This window comes from Tauraco erythrolophus, chromosome 5 (genome assembly GCF_009769465.1).
Source record: "Tauraco erythrolophus isolate bTauEry1 chromosome 5, bTauEry1.pri, whole genome shotgun sequence".
Taxonomy (NCBI): domain Eukaryota; kingdom Metazoa; phylum Chordata; class Aves; order Musophagiformes; family Musophagidae; genus Tauraco; species Tauraco erythrolophus.
This window is the reverse complement of record NC_141469.1, coordinates 70,977,939-70,998,029: the sequence shown is the minus strand read 5'-3', so window position 1 is coordinate 70,998,029 and position 20,091 is coordinate 70,977,939. Positions and strand designations below refer to the sequence as shown.

Below are 20,091 nucleotides of genomic sequence, written 5' to 3'. Positions count from 1 at the left end.
ACAGTTATCATTTTAAAGGTTCAACTTATTTCTCCTCTCCACCCCAGATTTTGTGATCTTTCCTCCTGATTTTGTGAAAAGCTTCAGTTCACAGCCCTTTTTCATAGTTTCAAATTTCTTTCATTATGTACATCTAGGCACCTGAGCAAGACGCACTGGAGAATGCTGCAGCAAAACTTGTTACTAAACTGCCTATTTGTGGTAACTCCTTTTTTTCAATTACATGCTTTCACACTTTGCTAAAACATTTATTCACATGCTACATGTTGAATAAAATCCTCCAGGTCAGCTAGGGAATCGTGAAGAGAATCATTCATGTCTTGGCTTCTGAGAAACTTTCGAAGGGTATCTAAAGCACTCAAAGCCTCATTTTTTGATGGTCCAGGTTGTTCGGCTCCCTGAAACTGATCACCTCCATTCTCACCTTCATCACCAACAAATGTCTCAGCTTTTTCTGATGCGCTTTCTTTGGCACACATCCTTTCATTATTTGTGGGTGTTTCGCAAGTTACCAATCCATCATCTAGAGCTGCGTAATCCTCCAAAGATAAACCTTCTGGAAACTCCACTCCAGCTGCCTGTGCATGTGCGATCAAATCAAAATCACTTTCAACCTCTGTGTCCTTACCATTTGCCTTGGTTTCTAATTTGAAGCCTGCTTCATTATAACTTTTTACAAAAGTCTCTGGTGTTACTTTCCTCCAGCACAGGTGCAACATCTCAATGGCATCAAGAAGAGTCAGCATAAACTCTTTATTACCTTCTACGCAGTCAACAAATCTCTCAATAAGACAGCGCCTGTATTTAACCTTCAGACTTCTGATAGCCCCTTGTTTCACAGCTACACATGAAGAAGAGTCTGGAGAGAATACTAACTTGATAGACTTCAGGTTCTTTACTTCGGTGTGAGCTGGGAGAGAATCAACAAGAATAACTACTTGTCGCTGCTGTGCTTGAAATCTGTCATCGAGTTTATGCATCCACTGTTCAAACACTTCCGAAGTCATCCATGCCATATCATTTGCTTCATAATCCACAGGTAGTGACTCCACATCTTTGAAGCAGCGTGGACTTTTGTTTTTTCCTATAACAAGCAAAGGAAGTTTCTCGGAGCCATCCATATTTGTACCCACCACTACGGTTATTCTCTCTTTGCTTAGTTTACCTACCGAACAAGATTCCCCTTTAAATGCAAATGTGTTATGCGGCAACATCTGATACAACAACCCAGTCTCCTGTATGTAAAACACGTTTTTTGGCTGACAATCCTTTAAATAACAAGAAAGAAAATTTTGGTACCAAAGAGTTGGAGCACCCACTGTAGTAGTAGCAGCTGCTTCTACAGGCTGACCTCTGAAAACTAAACCATACCTTGACTTGAAACGATCGAGCCAGCCATTACTGCATTTAAAATCACTGTGTCCAAGCTTCTGGGCAAAATCATTAGCCTTGAGGCGCAACATAGGACCATTTACCGGCACATTCAAGCACTGAGCAATTCTGTACCACTTCATCAACGCCTCCTCCAGGTCGGTATGAAAAGCAGTCCTTAGTCTTTTTCTTTTAGGATCAAATCGTAAAGATTCAAAGGCTTCCAGAACTTTTTCTTTATTCTTCATAATCGAAGACAAGGAATTCTTCTTTATGCCATACTTGGCTGCAATGTCTGCCTTTTTCTTGCCACTCTCCACAGCACTTATGATGTCAATTTTTTCCTCAATAGATATGCTTTTTTTTCCTCCTCACTACGGGTTCAGGCAGAGGACTACCCGCAGCCTCCGCCATGGTACCGAGCGCCGTCTTCCAGGCACGCACACCCGCACCTGGGCAGGCACGCTCCTGCTCTGCCGCTTTCGGCTGCGGGCCGGTTTGTCAGACCGCGCTCTGATCTCACGGGCATGGCACTTGGCAGAGGCTGGAGCAGCCCCCGATTCCAGCTGGCACGGGCACACACGCCAGGGCTGCAGAGCTGAATTCCGAACACGCCCCGGGCTGAGGCGACGAGCAGCAGGCCCGAAGCGCGCCGCCGGCTCGGCGAGGAGCGAGCCCGCCGGCACGCAGGCTGCGGGCCGGACACGGCGGCCACCGCCGCAGTGCCCAGTGTACGGGACCCGCACCCCGCCCCGTGGCCTCCCTGAGCGAAACCGCCGCCTCCCCCCGCGCGGCTGGCGAAGGGGGGCGAGAAGCCCCTCGCCGCCGCGTCCCCGCCTCTGGGCACCCCCTCAGCCCCACCCAGAGCCGGGCCGCCCTTCCGCAGGCCTCCGTCGAGCGGTAGTAAAATACCAGCGCCGGCAGGAGAGGAAAGGAGCGGGCCGGGCAGGGCCGGGCAGGGCAAGGCAGGGCACAACGGGAGGCACTGCCGGCGGGCGAGGAGCGGCGGCCCCGGCTCCGGTTGCTATGGCTACCGCTCGGCCGGGCAGCGACCATAGACACGCACGCCGCAGCCTAGAGAGGCCGCTGCCCGCCGCGCCTCCCCGGCGAGGCCGCCCTCAGCCGCCTTTCCGGCCAGGCGCTTCCGGCTTCTGCTGGTACCGGAGAAGGAAGAAAATAAAGCTGGAGACGGGGCACCGGCGCCGCTCCGCCCAGCTTCCTCCTCTTCCCCCTCCCTCCCTCCGTCCCGTTCTCCCGCCCCCCTCAGCGCGACGCCTCCGGGGCGGCAGCAGCGCCGCCGGCAGGTGAGGGACGGGTCGAGGCGAGGCCGGGGCAGGTCGTTGGACCCCGGGTTCGGGTCGGGCCCAGGCCGGCGCGGAAGTCGGTGCAGCGGGGCGGGGAGGGCCGCACCTCACCTCACTTCACCTCACCTCACCATCTCCTATTCCGTCCCGTTCTACGTGTCACCGCGGGAGCGGCCTCCGCTTCCCCGGCCTCCCTGGCAGCCTGTGGGTGCGGGCAGCGGGCGGCCGGGCCTGGCGGCGGCGTGTGGGGAGCCCGCAGCCCCTAACGGGGCCCAGCCGGGGCTGCCCCGGCTCGCCAGCGCCCGCTTCCTTGTGCCCGCCGGCCCGGGTGCCCTTGCCGTAGGGGTCGGGAGTGCAGTGCTAGTTGGGGTCTGCCCATCTCCGTGCCCCTCTGCGGGGTTCACGGCGGGGTCCTCGCTCCTGAGTGTGGTGGGCACCTGGAGAGGGTGGGCAGAGCCGGAGCTTGGTAGAAGGTGGGTTTCACGAGAGAGAAAGGGAACCTGTTTGTTGGTGGAGGAAGAAAACTCTAGATGCTGCATAAATTTCATGCCCCTGGGACTTATTCCACGCCCTGACAATTATTGCTTTAAGTGTTCCAATTTGTCTTTTGCAGGTGGCTTACTATTCCTAAAACATGGAAACACTGTGGTGTTGTGTGACAAGCAGGTGTTGTGTCTAGTTTACAGACTAGAAGTGATTCTTTTAGTGTTGCTTATAGTGCGTCTCTGATCTACCGTTTTTAACTGAAACCCCCTCATAACCTTTCATCTTGCATCCCGTGAACCGAATGTAGTTGTAGTTTCGGTGTCTAATGTGTGCTTTTTATGCTTGGTGGAACTGGTAACAAGGAGCTAGCACTTCCAGTCAGTGGCTTTGTTATCTATGTGTTGATTCTCTAGAAAGGGTAGCAGAAGGGTTCTTTTACAGGGCTGGAGAAGGATGTCATTGAATCTGTGCAACTCCAAAACCAAATGACTATCTGAATCATATATATGTTTATGTATATATATATGTACACACACAAAGTTTAAATGTAAGGAATAAGTAATACAGAAGAATATTAGATCGGAAAAATTGGAATCTGAGGCAATTTCTTGATCAGCTGTTTTTTTCTGTTTTGGTAGAAGTTGAAACCATGATGGGAGCCCATGCCTTAGCTAATCTGGAGATGAGCAAAGCATTAAAGTGCTTAGGGGCGAGTTGACCTAGAGTAGGGAGTGTGGAAGTTAGTGGCAGCCCTGTTCTCCAGTCCTTATCTCCATCATGTCTTGTACTTTCAAGCATAATTAGATCTTGCAAGTGGAGCAGCCAGGGAATTCAAGAGCATAAAAAGGAAACTATGGTGTGATTGCAGCAGATAGTGATTAATACAGTTCTTTAAATTCATTTTAAAAAGCAGTTGATTTTGACAAGAATTAGTCAATTAATTAAGAAAATATTTGTTAAATCATTATTTTCCACCAGCTCTTGCGGATTTTTGTTTGAAGTGTTACAAAAGCATTTATTGCTTATCTATGCAGTGAAGTAATAAGACAACAATAGAAGTGTGTAATAAACTTTATTTGGACAGAAGATATCTTACTTTTACCTTATTGGCATTTAATTAAAGAGAAAAACTTAAGTGAAGGAGCCAATGCATCCTGCTGAGAAAAGCAGATGTAATTATTGAGACCGTAAGTCATTTCCTTAAGTAACGTAACTATGTTAAGAATAAACCTCTTATGCAAAACAGATTCATTGTTGATGATGTTTAATTCATATTTGCATGAATAAGCAAATAGCAGTTTGCCTTTTTAATGAAAAGTCCATAAGTGTGCTTTTATAACCACTAGTTATAATTGATTAAATGTCTCTGAATTCTTCGTCCTAGAGGAAGCTTAGTATGTTGCTTATAAGTTTTTGCTTTGCTTATAACTTTGCCAGTTCAAGAAATGGCATCTAAATCCCTGGGACTTAAGAACTGTGCAGTTTTATTTATGGTGGGCAGAACTTAAACTGACTGAGTTTGAATCTGATATGTATTTAATGTGACTTTGCCGTGGTGGAAAGATTCTCAGTCTGTTCTGTCTCCTCTGTTCTACTCTGATCCAGTATTGGTGTGGATTTGCAGAATTGGTCTAGTGGGGGGGAAAAAAGTGAAAATGTAGAGTGGCAGGAGTGGTGAGGCTAGGATTTTGGGCTTAAATTCATGTCAGAGTATGGAACAGGCATGTTTTTTCCAAGTAGAACATCTCCGAGTTGTAATTGCAGCTGATGGTAATGAATGTCCTGGCACACTGAACAGTCACCTAGCATGTTCTGAAGTCGTGGTTGCTTTGGGGGGGGGGAATCAAAAAACAATAATGCAGAATTCATGCTGTACTGAAGATTAGCTAGCTCTTCTAGAGAAGGGCCCTTTCTCTGACATCTGCAAGAGAAAATCAGGAGCTACTGAAATACAGAAGTCTATATGAATTTCTATAACGGAACCTTAAATATAAGTCGTATATGTCTGTAGGTGCCATGTTTGCCACAATTTCACAGGAACGTCTTAAATTCTGAGTCTTTGTAAATGTGTATAAAGTTTTCGTCCTTGCATCCAACATTTGATGTTTACATCCCTGTTTTTTTTTGCTATAGAAGCGGTCATCAGGGGATTCTGTAGTTAAACTAGAATGTACAGTTAAACTTTTTATAAAACCCACCTTTAATCTACAATTTTTTTCGTTCTCATGTTTCAGAGTTGGTCAGTGTGATCCTGTAGAGCTGTGTTGAAAGTGTTGATACTGCTTGCAGAAAATACTATACAAAAAACTGAGGGGAGGAAGGTTGTAACACAAACGGTGAATTAATTTGGATTTTAAAAAATGGATTATTTGTCTTCATGTGGTGTCTTCTACATGTGTTTGTGAGATGGTTCATGCCTCTAGATTAGATTCTTTAGAGTTCTTAAGGCTATCAAGAAAATATTTTTGCTGCTTATAGCATTTAATAGCTTTAAACAGCGTTACCATGGTATGTAAGTTTCTATGTGAGGTACAGATGTAACACCAGGACGCTAGTGTGGTAAAACTGAGGTACAGATTGTCTTAACTAAGACTGCACTACAAAATAAATTTAGCTTCTTGTCTAATCAGCAAAGCAAAGAAATCACACTTTTCTAGTCTATAATGGAAACTTTTGATCTAAGCAGATATAAGCTGGGAAGCATGGAGGTGGTTTTCATCCACAAGCAGAGTTTTGGCAGGACTGTGTGGGAAAGCAGCCATCTCTGCTGTATGGTTTTTCATGTGCAAAAGAATTACAGAAAATTAAGAAAGATATGTAAATAAGTTTTACTTAACTGCTTTGAAAGGAATTTTGTAATGGTTGCAGAAAAATCCAACTTCATTTAGTGATAGCTCTGAATTAATTGTTTTTCTGGAGAAAATATCTTATTTTACATGTTTGGTTTTCCAAAGTAATAGATTATCCAGTGTAATATGATCTAGATAATATAGATGGTTCAGTTTCTCAGCTTTTGTGTCCTTATTTTATTCTCTTGTTGTGTGAAATGCTTACCTTATTTGCTCTAATTAAAATGTTTTATAGCTTGGGAAATTGAAATACAATATAAATATAAACAGTGATCTCTTTATAATTTTTCTTAATTATGTGGCTAAACACGTATAAAATGCTGCAAGGCTTAAAGAACTGAAGTCATGTGTGATTCTACTCAATACTGACGGACTGTTTAATTTTTAATGATTGGTTGTCTCCTCTTCTCTAACAGTTGAGTGAATTGCAGTGTCACCTGTAGTTACCAGCTATTTGAAATCAAATTTAGCTACTTTTCTGATTTAAGCTATATTAGGTATGTAACTTACCTTTCAGGATCACTCTGCTCACAGAGTTGATTTCTTGTGCATGTGCTCAGTGTTCCTGACTTTCTTTGCCTCTATAAGTGAGATGTTTTTTGACAATAAAATGAAACAGGTTCTGTTTCTAGTTAGGCATAGTAGACTGAACAGTATTTACTAGGTTCCAGTGGCTTAGAATCAATATAAACTTGCAACGTTTGCGTAGATCTCGCATCTTAACAAAATTGTGATCTTTTGCAATGGTAGGATACAGTCAGTGTATTGTTGCAGGTGACCATAAATACCACCTGAAGAACCTTGTTCGACTTCCTGAGTTTTATGTTGCAAGCTCAGACCTCTGTGTGAGGAAGTTTGCTTTGGCAGTGGGAGCTTATGACACTATATTCCTAGTCTTGGTTAGATTTTGGAGAGCTAGAGACCTGGTCATCGTCAAAAGAAGGAGGTTTCTCTTTGCTTTAGCAGAACTTATAAAAGAAATGTTTTCTGAAAGCCTACTTCAGTTTCTGTAAGGTGCAACATCCAGCTCCTTTCGCATCAATTAATGCATGCCAAACCTATTTTATTTTCAGGTATGTCAGAACACAGCAATGAATCCACAACACTTGATGAATCTCATCCAGCTGCAGAAGAGGTCCAGTCTGACTCTGAGGTGATTGGGAGATAGTTATATTAGTGTAAAATCAACCAATCCCAGCAACAGTTTCAGACTGCCAAAAATTCTGATATGCATAGCACAGTGAAGGTAGCATGGGAATATGAGTTCATGCACATTATCTTGAATGGGTGGGTTTGCTTTTGAGACACTATTAAGAACAATCCAATTAATTCATAACAAAGGATTACTTCAACCAGTAGTCTTTTGCTCTGCTGCAGTATTTGTTTTGTAAGCTGAATAGATTTGGGTGAGGTAGAGTCTGAAATGTGTAGGTGCTGCAGGAATAAAGGTTTGGTGCTTGAAAGGCAGGAGTCTTTGTGTAACCTCACTATAACAAGGCATTCTATCTGCTGCTGGAGTGGTGAATCTTTCTTCTTGGGAGCAGGTACAACTTGCACCTTCATTGTGGAGAAGTCTGTGACTTTTTAAAAAAATGAACAAATTCCTAAGGTTCTCAATAATACTTAGCCAATCAGATGTGTTTGGGAGGCTGTTTCAGAAAGGTAAAGAGTAAACGTTTCCCTGGCTGCTCTAGAGTAAGAATGAAAATATATGATGCTGACTTTATCACTGTTATAGTTTCAGTACCAATAAATTGGTTTTAAACTTTTTTATTAAAACAGAATAATGATTCCATGAATATTTAGTGTATCTCCAAATCTGATATTTGAAAACAGAGGTGTGCTCAGAAAAAAAGTTACTAAAGGATTGATATATTTTTCTAAATAAAATACCTATCTCAAGCTTCATGATTTTCCATAGTGCTTGTTTCGTTCATGCCTAATGCATCAATGCAAATTTAGGAACTTCTTAATATTTACTTTAGACTCTTCCTACGTATGATAAACTTTCTTCTGATGATGCAGTTTCTTTATATACTTAGTTTAAATCAGCTGTGGACTGCACTTGCCAAAGAGACATTTCCTTCAGCAATCATACTGTTTTAACAGAAATACTGTTGTGATTTGGTGGTTTAGTTTTCTCTTGGATCAGTAAGCTTACTGAGATTGTGTGAGGTTGCAGGAACATGCATGCAGGGGTAAAGAGGAATGACCGCTGGTTTTGGTAGTAGTCTGCAGTTAGATTATTTTGAGATATTGAACTGCTGAACTAAGCTGACGTGATGGTTGAGAGAAGTCCTTCATTCTTAGTAGTGTTTTATTGTGTTGTTACTCCCTCTGGTACCAGTGTTGGAGCTGTGTGATGAACTATTTTAGAGAACTGATTTGAGTGGAAAAACTGCCCATCCCCTTTTTGGGCATAGGCCACCTTATTTTAAGCTGTGGTGTTTCCGTGATCTTGTTTGCTGTACAAATACATTGTTCTGGCCCAGGGAAGAGGTGGGGGAACGAGGAAAGCTGGTGGGGGAGAAGTTGGGGGTAAAGGGAGGGGGGGAAGGAGGCGGGGACAAGGACTTGTTCTTGGCAGCAGTGCTAGCTTAGGCTGTTGACTAAAATGCGGGTGCGATTTCCTGTTATGGCTGCGCCAAATTAGCAGTTTATCGTACTTCCCTTTTTCACCTGCTCACTTGATGTCTTTGGTGCTTATCTGACCTCATTACAAACTCATTTAACTCACTGAAACTGTGGAAAATTCATCTGGTGAAAAGGTCTATTGTCAGGCTAGTGAGTTGAGTCTGTTTACTGTGCAGTTAGGTGAGTGGCAGACACGTGCTGTGGTTGGGAGATTGGACACTGTGTGGCTCATAGTAGGGACTGGAAAAGGGGAGTAGTGAAACGCCCTCCTTTCAGCAACAGAAGATGGTGTTTTAGTTTGGGCACAACGTGTAACTGAAATTAGCAAGTAATTTTTTGCTGTCTCTGAAGTGGATATGTAGGGTTGCCTCAAGTAGAAACACGGGAAAAAAAAACTGTGAATTGGTTCTAGGTCTTTTTAGATTTCTTAAGTTGTCCAGAGAAGCTGATGATTTTTTATTTTCTAATGTATGCATTTATTAGAGACATCTATGCATTTGTGTGAGCATGTATATCTCTGAATAAATGCATAAGCATATATCAGTGCATGATATATGTCAATGTACATCTGGCCAGGGACATCAAGGGCAACAAGAAAACTTCTATAGATATGTCAGTGATAAAGGAGAACTACAGAAAATGTGGGCCCTCTCTGGAAGGAAGCAGGAGACCTGGTTACCTGGGATATGGAGAAGGCTGAGGTACTCAATGACTTTTTTGCCTCAGTCTTCACTGGCTCTAGCCACAGTGCCCAAGTCACAGAAGGCAAAGGCAGGGACTGGGAGAATGAAGAACTGCCCACTGTAGGAGAAGATCCGGTTTGAGACCGTCCAAGGAACCTGAAGGTGCACAAGTCCGTGGGACCTGAGGAGATGCATCCGCAGGTCCTGAGGGAACTGGCAGATGAAGTTGTTTAGCCGCTATCCATCATATTTGAGAAGTCATGGCAGTCTGGTGAAGTTCCCACTGACTGGAAAAAGGGAAACATAGCCCCCAGTTTTAAAAAGGGGAAAAAAGGAAGACCTGGGGAACTATGCTAAGGCACATGGAAAAAAAAGGAGATTATTTGTGACACCCAACATGGCTTCACTAAGGGCAAATCGTGTGTGACAAATTTGGTGGCCTTCTAAGACAGGGTTACAGCATAGGTGGGTAAGGGAAGAGCAACTGACATCATCTACCTGGACTTGTCCAAAGCATTTGACAGTATTCTGCACAACATCCTTGTCTCTAAATTGGAGAGACATCGATTTGATGAATGGACCACTCGGTGGATAAGGAATTGGCTGGATGGTCACACTCAGAGTTGTGGTCAACGGTTCGATGTTGAAGTGGAGACCAGTGACGAGTGGTGTTCCTCAGGGGTCGATGCTGGTGCTGTTTAACATCTTTGCTGGCAACATGAACAGTGGGATAGAGTGCATCCTCAGCAAGTTTGCTGGTGACACCAAGCTGTGTGGTGTGATTGACACACTGGAGAGAAGGGATGCCATCCAGAGGGACCTTGACAGGTGAGCCTGTGCAAACCTCATGAAGTTCAACAAGGCCAAGTGCAAGGTCCTGCACGTGGGTCGGGGCAATCCCAAGCACAAGTACAGGCTGGGTGGAGAGTGGACTGAGAGCAGCCCTGAGGAGAAGGGCTGAGGGGGTGTTGGTTGATGAGAAGCTCAACATGAGCCAGCAATGTGCGCTGGCAGCCCAGGAAGCCGCCAACCGTATCCTGGGCTGCATCCAAAGAAGGAGTGTGGCCAGCAGGTTGAGGGAGGTGATTCTGCCCCTCTACTCTGCTCTCGTGAGATCCCGCCTGGAATACTGCATTCAGATCTGGGGTCCCCAACACAAGAAGGACAGGGAGCTGCTGGAGCGAGTCCAGAGGACAGCCATGAAGATGATCTGAGGGGTGGAGCACCTCTGCTATGAAGATAGGCCGAGAGAGTTGGGGTTGTTCAGCCTGAAGAAGAGAAGGCTCCAGGGAGACCTTCTAGCAGCCTTCCAGTACCTAAAGGGGGCCTACAGGAAAGCTGGAGAGGGACTTTTTACAAGGATGTGTAGTGATAGGACAAGGGGCAATGGATTTAACCTTGAAAGATGGTAAAATTTAGATTAGGTCTGAGATAGAAATTCTTTCCTCAGAGGGTGGTGACTGTAACAAGTTGCCCAAAGAAGTTGTGGTTGCCTCATCCCAGGAAGCATTCATGGCCAGTTTGAATGAGGGTTTGAGCAACCTGATATAGGGGAAGGCGGCCCTGCCTGTGGCAGGGGTTTTGGAACTAGATGATCTTTATGGTCCCTTCCAACCCAAACCGTTCCATTTTTCTATGATTCTGTGAATATTAGCAAAATGATTTGATATTCTTGATGAAAAGCACCCAAGCCAAGTATTTGGTTTTGCCTTTAATTAAATTTGGAGATGCACTTTTGTTTGTGGTGCCTTGCAAATGAAGTGTATCCCCTGACGGTACAGGACTTCACCTTGATGCTGTGTTTTCTGACAATTTACAGAAAGAAGAAAAAAAAATAGCTATGTCAGCCTATGCTAATGTTTCAGTATTGTGCAGATATCTCTGAGAGGCCAAGCATTTTGGAAAATGCCTCACTTTACCATGTCAAGTAGAAGTATAGTTCCTAGCAGTCTTGGAGTGTAAGCAGATGTGAGAGAAAGTGCAAGCTTAAGAAGCTTAAGCTATTGGACAGATTTCCTGAATTAAAATCTAATATGGCAGGTAACTAGAACATTTGATGTAATGATGTTGTATAGCATCTCCCTGCGAGGAGCAGGAAATTGGACTTGATGGTCCTTATGGGTCCATTCCAACTCAAGATATTCTGTATTCTATGAAATGAAACAAATTACTGTTTTAAAAGTACTCATAAAAAAAAACATAGACCTTTTGGTGTGTTTCAATATTTTTATTTACTTAAAGGGTATGAGTTTCGAGTTTGTTCTGCTCTTGTGAGACCTCACCTGGAGTTCTGTGTTCAGCCCTTTGAACTGAAAGAGGGGAGATTTAGATGAGATCTAAGGAAGAAATTCTTCACTCATCAGAGTGAAGGTTGCCCAGAGAAGTTGTGGATGCCCCATCCCTAGGAGTGTTCAAGGCCAGGTTGGATGAGGCTTTGAGCAACCTGGTGTAGTGGAAGGTGCCCCTGCCTGTGGCAGAGGGATTGGAACTAGATGATCTTTAAGGTTCCTTTCAACCCAAACTGTTCTATGATTCTATGAAGAATGACTTAAAAAACAGCTGTTCTGTGTTCTAGTTGTGGGTGAAGACTGGACAATGTGGAGAATTGGCTATGCTAGACCAGTGTGTATATATGACATGCGACCTGTTTCTTCCTGGTGCTGAAAGGAGGCACTTACTGGATCCTAAATGAAAGGGACTGATGGGGAAAGTTAGTGTGTTATGAAGTCACTTTTTCTTGAATTTATGGCACACTGACTTTTTCTTAAATAATTTGAAAACTATTCTCGGTGTATTTGGAATTTTTTGAAAAGCTGTGCCTAAATGTTTAGCTTCTCATTTTAGGGAATTGTTTCATAAAGCACTATTTTTGAAAGAGTAACTTTCAATTCAGTTTTGCTAAGATAGTTTTAGAGAAAGTCTTGAAGCTCAAAAGGGGAAAATGTATACCTCACATGGTATTTTATGGGTGAGCATCCACAGACTGTAGTTCATACATATGGTTCTTAGAATGGCTTGTCCTTGGCCTTTTTCTTTCTCTTCCCTATATGGCTAAAAGGCAGCATTTAGTCAGAACTCGATGGACTTCAGTCGTCTTGCCTTTTTTTTTTGTGATGATAGTGTTTGATTTAGGAGCTTTAAGGGAAGAAAGCACCTGTTGTCATGTACACACTGATGGTGTACCATGTCTGCACAGGTGCACGGGCTGGTTTGAGTGCTTTAGACAACTTTTATGTAAGTAATTTTACACACACTGCTTCAGTTGTGTGTTGATTTTTCTACTGTTTACACTTTGACTAATGAAGCTGCCTTGTAGAGCTAGAGGTGGCTTTTTGAGAAGGCCAAAAGTTTCAGTTCCTCTTCATTTTTGAGTGTGTTAGGGTGCTGTTCCCTCTTCAGATGCTTCTAAACAATGTGCATTTCTTCTGGGAATGGCTCTCCTAGCTTATACCTTAGGTCACTCTTGAAAGAAATGGTTTCACGTTTGCTGCTTCTGTTGGTAACACAGCTGTGTTTTGAAACTAGCTTGGATTCCTGAACTGCATTAGTGCTTGTAAGTTCTTGTTTCTGCATTTCACTTCAGATTTACTGCTGTTGACTGAATCAGAGTTGCATACCAACAGTTTAGTCAGAAGGTGGCACTACATTATGATAAAATAAGAAGCAAGTTTAAGTGTTTTAAAGTTCAGAATCATTTATTTCTTTTTGTAACACATGATTCAACTCATTGCGTTTCTCTAATATTTCTTGCTTATCATTAGCTAGTACAATTTGTATTTTTTTAGCCAAGCTCACCTTTTTTATAGTTTGACCTTTAGGGTGGTTATGTATCTCAAGTGTACATAGAAAATATTTGTCTGGCCCCATGTCTTGTTTGTGTCTGGCACCACCCCACCCCCCTCATATTAATGGGTTAAATTTTAGCATTTCTTTTCTTTTAGATCTAAATTACTTCTCTCTGAGCTACACTAGTATAAAAATGTGATTTGGTTATGTGATTAAGTGAATGTATATCACTGTATATCAGTGTATATCAATAGGATTTGAAATAAAATCAACTGTTATGAAACATATACATCAAATATTTTCATGTAGATCACTCATTGGAAATTTAAGACAAACGCTAACCTGTTTCTTTTTAAACTGTAGAAAGGTGCAATGGCTCAAGAGTCTCCCAAAAATTCAGCAGCAGAAATTCCTGTGACTAGCAATGGACAGCTGGAAGATTCTCATGAGCACGGCTTTAACAGGGTAAGAATTTTCTTTGCTGTGTAAAAAGGTACTATTACCAGAAATGCTAAAGTTGCAATGCATAGCAGACTTCACTTGACATAATTTTCTAGAGCTTTAATGGAAAAATTCCTTTGAAGCTCATGAATTGTTTTTAAAGTTGACATAACGTGATTGAACATTGCAATAACCTTTTTTGTGTAAAAGATGTGTTAGTAGTGGCAAATATTTCTGAACATGAAATAGTGTAAAGAACTGAGTGCTCTCTAATGCACAATCAAACGTATATACTTGTACATTCTTGTCTCTGATCCTTGAGGATACTGATTTTTAATCCAACAGTTTTATTCATAAAAACAGGACAACAAGCATTTTTAAAATATTAGTTTTAATAGGTCCTGTGAATTCAGGGTACCAAATTCTATTTTTTATTAAGAAGTATCACATTGTTCAAGGCAAGCTGCTTCTAAGGGGTGTTAAATTTGGAGACAGCATGCCTAAAAGTAGTCACGTTCTGATTTGAAGTTGTAAACATGAGAGAAGTGACATTTCTTGTGTTGAACCTGAAAAATTACTACTGTATTGCTGTATGCTATATAGATGAAATGTATCAGAATCCATCTCTTGTTGTATGTTGAAAAAAATTTCCATCGTCATCTGCATGCAATTTTTAGTTCTTTCCCTTAACCTCGAGACAGTTGATGATAGTTTGAGGAGTTCTTGCGTTTGGCTGTCCAGCAGAGGGTGCTATGGTATAGTTTAGGGAATTTGGAGTTGGTTTTCTTTTATTTTTATTTTGCTCTTCAGTTGGAAATATGAAGACTAGTTAATTATCTACATTTATTTGATATGTGTTGAGACTTAGATTTTAGGAAAATGTCTAAGCTTTAACAGTCCCATGCTGCTTGCAGTGTAGGATTTTTTTCTAAAAGAGATACCAAGCAGAACTTCAAGGTTTCATTCTGTTCTACTAAAATGCTGATTAGAGGGGGGAACCTTCATAAGTTTAAAAATAAATTACATATGCGTCCTGAATATTGGTAAAACAAGCGTCTGCCTAATTTTATCTTTTTAGCTTTAATGGAAAAACTCCTTGAAAGCTGATAAATTATTGTTAAAGTTGACTAAAAAACTGAAACAGATACTGCATGTTGCAATAACGTTTTTGTATGAAAGGTATATCAAATGTATACATTTCTAATTATTGACTCTAAGCCTTGAGGATGCTGATTTTTAATCCAGCAATTTTTTTCATAAAACAGGAAAGCAAGCATTTATGTTAAAAGTATAGTTTTAAACATGTATTTATTATATATCATGATAAATAAAAATGTCCTTTAAATACGTAAAAATACGTATTTTAAAGATATTAAAAATTAAACTACATCCTGAAAACAACATCTGAGACCATTTGACTATGATTGCAAGATAGATGTACAGTGAGCATAGCTGTAAAAAAAGTATCAAACTTCATAAGATGGAAATGCATCCATATTAGAGCTGTTATTAAAAAATACTGCACTTATTACTGAGTGTTTTTTCTACTTCTTCTGAATGGGCCATGAATTTTTTTACAAACTGCGCTGCAATGAGGGAAGGCTTGTGTTTGTTAAGATTTGTTGTTCAACTAAGATCTACCAGTAACACGATGTAAAAATTAGGACTATTTTTAATGAAATAAAGTTAAAACTAAATTTTGATAAAGATGTACCTATGTTTAAGGAGGACAACAAAAGTACGTCTTGACGTAGTAATGAATTTGGGTTCACCTGGAAGTAGAGAAACAGATTTACTATTTTTAAGCCTGATGACCTTGATACTACTGTAACTTGATTGCAAAGTTATCTTTTCCTTACGTAATAATTGCTTTTTCAGCGTAGTGCATCTAATACTTATTTATGAGTTACAGTAAATGGAACTTGTGCTCTCTTTGACTAGGTCAGAGCTCTTGTTCAGTTATAATACAATCACAATTTTCTATGCAAAGTTGAAATGTTAAGGTAGTTAATGTCTGTGGTGACATATAAAAGTTGAAGTAGGCTTTTGCTGGCATGCTAATTATTTTGCTGGCTTGGAGTTAACTGTAATTTGAAACTTCTGCAAAAATGGAGCAAATATTTGGTTGAGTTGCAGAGAATTTATACTATGCTAGCATAGTTGCATTTGCTGCTGTAATTATTTCCACAATGCTTTTTCTGAGATCAATGAAGATGAAGTGCACTTCAAATATTTTTTTGAACTGTCTTGTACAAGTTAACACCTGCATGTGTAACCTAAACTCAGAATATGTGATAATCGAGGCTTCTTATAAACAAAACAAAGAAAACAAACTTCTTGGAATTAACATCTAGGTGTGTTTACTAATCTGTTAGTCTCAAATCCTAATATTTAGCTTATATTAATCTTGCTTTGTGTTTGTTTTTTCTAATGCTTAATGCTATGCTTTCTGGTTTTTTTCCTTGCCAGGTAATTTTTTGTTCTAACCTAAAGCAATATGCATTGTACCGCAAAAATCTCTGTGCCAGGTTTTCAGGGGTCTTTTTTTCCTATCGACTTATGGAAATGACAAGCCAAGTACTGATTTTTAGCAGGTCGCTTAAGTAAAGGGAAAGAAACCATTACCTCTTTAGGCTATACTGCTGCCACAGTGCTTGGTAAGAGTATGTAACCACAGCATAGTTTAGAGCATTCAAACTCTAATATACTTATTTCAATCACACCTTCTTGGGAAGCTGGGTAATAAGGTTATTTTAGTTTCTTGTTTTCTTACTATTATGATCAGGGAGCTGTTCATATAGATGTTGTACAATTCAACTGTAAACAGTAAAGCATTGTTTACCCTGTATTTTTTATTTGGTTTTCCACAGCTATTTTGCAATAAACACTTGAAGAGCTTTGATTGTATGTTTTTGATAGACTGAGTAAAGAGGTAGTTATACAACCTTTATCTTTAGAGCTCTTTAATTACAAAACTAAACTTTCCTCTAGACTCGTGTTCTATTTAGCACTTCCATCAGACCTCATCCATAAGCTGCTCAGGCATGAAAATACACATTTATTTTCCATCAAATGCAGTATTTCTATGTACTGAAGCATGAGAAGTGTTAATTTTGCAAGGCAGTGCAGTGCAAACATATTTACCTGGAAACAGCAAGTAGGGTTGCTCCTTCTTTGAAGAAAAATGCCATTAATTTTGCAGAAGATCAGACGGCATAGATTGTCATAATGTCATTTCAGAAGGAAGCATATTAGTTCCAGTTTTGTGGGAATGTGCTATACCACTACTCGATACATCTTCTTGGGTCCTTACGTTTAAGAGAGAATCAAAAACATATTTCTAAGGTAACCTAAATAAGTGTTTGCCTAACTGTAAAGTCTCATTCAGAAATATGCTGCTACATTCCATCTTGTTTGTAATAATAAGAGATGCCTGTGGAATTATAACAAGTTTCATCCTGCCCATATGATGGATGGAAACTCTTTTTTTACTAAAAAGACTGTAGCTTCAGTTGTCATTGTATGAAATGTCCAATGTCCTTTCGTTACAAAAAAGCTTGACCTAGTGCTTTTTAGTTCTCCAAGCTCTGTTGGAACTCACTTAAGCTTTAAAAACTTAGTATATAGAACCATTTGTGAATGTTTGGATGTTTGTTAGTCTGTCTTAACAGAGGACTTAAGCATTTCCTAATCAAACATGTTTTTCTTACTACTTTTTACAAGAAAACTCAACCAAAATTTATATTCTTCACTGGTTTGTTTCACTTATCCTTGACTTCTAGAATACAGTTTTCCTTCCATGCTATTGTTATTATGTGATTAGAACAGTGATGTTTTACTGTCTCTGAGGGGACTGGGAGCTGAGGACTGTGGGAAGGAGTGAGGAAGTGTATTATTCCTAATTCAATAACATGCCATATAGTGTGAAAGCTGCATAGGAGTAAATTAAATTAATCAAAAAACTGTTTGGTCGGCCTGTAGAGGTATTCCAGCAGCTGTAAGTTATTTGTTATGTTTAAACTATTGTACAAAATCTATATTAAGTTCTTATCAGTCTGAGTTTATGAAATTGTCATTCCAATTGTTTCCTTTCATTTTCAGTATAGACTCACTTCTCCTGGCTCTTTTTGTAGTCTTATGGGGACCAAACCATTATTAAACAGGGATATAATACCAGTAATAAACTTGAGGCTGCAAAAGATAAATTAACTTTGTTGTGAGTCTTCAATTATCTTATTAGAATCATGAAATAAGCTCTGAGATCTGGTGAATCTGAGTGCGTGTGTTCAGTATCTTGTTCTGTAATTTTATTGCCAGACTGCACAAATAGATAAGGTCAATTCTTTTTTGTCTTTTGCCTTCTGAAAATAATTGCCAGCCTTGTCACTTGCATTATTCCTGAAACATCTGAGTAAATCTCTTAGGTTTTGCTGTGTTGACTGGCATAGTTAGATTTTACTTTGGGCAATGATATTTTAATTAATCTAGGCTGATTTTAAAATATATTTCCATGCGTTAGTTCTAGAAAACTGTTTTTACGAGATGAAACAAAGACCAGTCTTTCTTTTTGTTGCCAACTGGTCTGCTTCACACAGTCTTAAAAACCAAAAATATGAATGTTAATGATGAGAGGCAAGTAGAAGGGAAACTAATTTAAATTGTAGTATGACATTAGGTAAGTCAAAGGGATGTAGTAGAAGAAGGAGTCTTCTGAGTGAAGAGCAATATGTTGGAGAATAGAAGAAATGTGTCAGTCTGTTATTTACCACTTCAGCATAGATTAAAGCCTTCAGCTCTCCTCCCATTCATTATTATGCTTGAATTTATATTGATGTGAGGATCTAGTTAATTCATGGAAAATAGGAGCTGAATGATATAATAGGGCAAAGAGAAGAAGAAAATGCTGAATATGTACAAGGAGCTCCACTTGAACACAAATTAGGATAAGAAGTTAAATTTCAGAGCCATTTATCTGACTGGATGTATGTTATGTCTATTTACTCGACATCTTGTTTCATGGGACTTGTAATCTTTAAAACTTGAAACGGTGAACTTTCCAATAAGATGTGTTGCAAATTATTCCTGAAGGTAACTTGAGTAGTTTTATTTAAAATGTCATCTGTCATTAAAAAAATAAATGAGCATATGATTGTTCCCAGTTTAGTTGCTCCACTTTTAACGGGCTCCTTAAACTAGCTAGTGATGTGGGGTTTTTAAAATACCTTCATTCAGGGTAGTCAGGGCAGGTTAAGCTGTATCTTTCCAACTTGCTGTTAGTACTAAGCAAAAGATAATGCTTAGTCATACATAGACCGACATAACTAAGAAATGAATACAGTGTTGTTTTCCTGCTTGCTGGGCCCACGTTTCTGCCGGTGGAGAAACAATACAGTTTTGTTATCTTTCCCGTTTCATTTTAGATTATGGAGAGTGTGGATGGGAAGTATCTTTTTGGAAATAGTACTGTAGTTCAGCCAACGTCCCTCCATGAATGTGTATTCTGAGTGAGTTCTTTGCTGTGTCTACTGTCTCAAGAGGATTGATCTGTCAAAAATTCATACTGGTTCATCTGGATGATCTGTGTAATAAACTGATGAATATCCCTGTTAGTGACGTAAATAAGGCTAACCTTACTAAAATGTTTAGTTTAATACGGTGATTTGAACTGATTAAAATGGGATTTTAACAAAGGGTTAAAGTGGTTGCTCTGTGCAATATAGGTTTGTGCTATCTTCACTAGATCAAATTAAGTTAGTGCAGCCATTCTGTGTACCTGTATTTCATGCTTTTGCTTCTTTGAGCCTTTAGCATGCTAAATGGCTGAGAATGGGGTAGGTAATCCAGCCTTTTGACTTCTTGGGAATCTTCTGAGTTGTAGGGGTTTTATACCTCTAACTCTAGCCCTCAGTGAAGTTCCAATATTAAAATACTTCTGCTAGATGATAATTGCATAAACATGCAATGGTTTTTGGCCTCATACAACTGAAAATTATGAATGAAGCATCTTTTTTTTTTTTTGGTGATGGTGATCCCTTAACAGATTTGTGGTTTTGAAATGTATCAACAAATTTTGATGTTCTAAAGAGTTGATTTCATTTTTATGAAGGAGGGAAAATTACTTAGGATTTTGAAAGCAGATCTTCTGGTCATCAAAATCTTTCTCTGAGCAGAGCAGTATGTAGTAAAAATATAACCACCTTATTGTAGTACAGGAATCTGTCCTCACTTCCTGTGTTGTAACAGCAAACCTGCATTGGTGGGAACAAAAAAGAAAGCTATTTACGTTGCCTTTTTACCACTCTAAAATCTCCTTAAGTACCGTCATGCCTTCTCTTAAATGTGAAGTTTTGTGCACATTTTTTTCTTACTCGAAGGCAGTTTCTGAATTATCCTTCTTCGTAAATCATTGAAGGGATAAATTGCGTTGTCAGAATGATTACAGATTTTTGAGTAGCTTTTTTGTTTATCTACACTTGGGAGAGAGGGGGAAGCAAGCACAATCAGTCACAAGAATGACATGTTAAAAATTGAATTTTA

The 20,091-nt window shown here is 40.2% G+C and overlaps 2 protein-coding genes across 4 annotated transcripts in view; one reads left to right on the top strand and one right to left on the bottom strand.

Annotated features, from left to right (window-relative positions):
- Positions 1-248: 248 nt before the first annotated feature.
- TIGD4 (tigger transposable element derived 4) lies at positions 249-1,785 on the bottom strand. Its single transcript, XM_086612501.1, has 2 exons — positions 1,770-1,785; positions 249-1,738 (listed from the first exon to the last, which is right to left on the bottom strand). The coding sequence occupies exons 1-2, from the start codon at positions 1,783-1,785 to the stop codon at positions 249-251; spliced, it is 1,506 nt and encodes a 501-aa protein (XP_086468627.1).
- Positions 1,786-2,652: 867 nt separating this feature from the next.
- The window catches only part of ARFIP1 (ARF interacting protein 1), a 47,629-nt gene continuing 30,190 nt past the window's right edge, over positions 2,653-20,091 (top strand). For all 3 annotated transcript variants that reach the window (XM_086611627.1, XM_086611628.1, XM_086611626.1), the window contains exons 1-3: positions 2,653-2,675; positions 7,084-7,163; positions 13,477-13,578. In XM_086611627.1, coding sequence (XP_086467753.1) covers positions 7,086-7,163; positions 13,477-13,578 — 180 coding nt within the window. In that variant the 5' untranslated portion in view covers positions 2,653-2,675; positions 7,084-7,085. The remainder of the gene's footprint in view (positions 2,676-7,083; positions 7,164-13,476; positions 13,579-20,091) is intronic.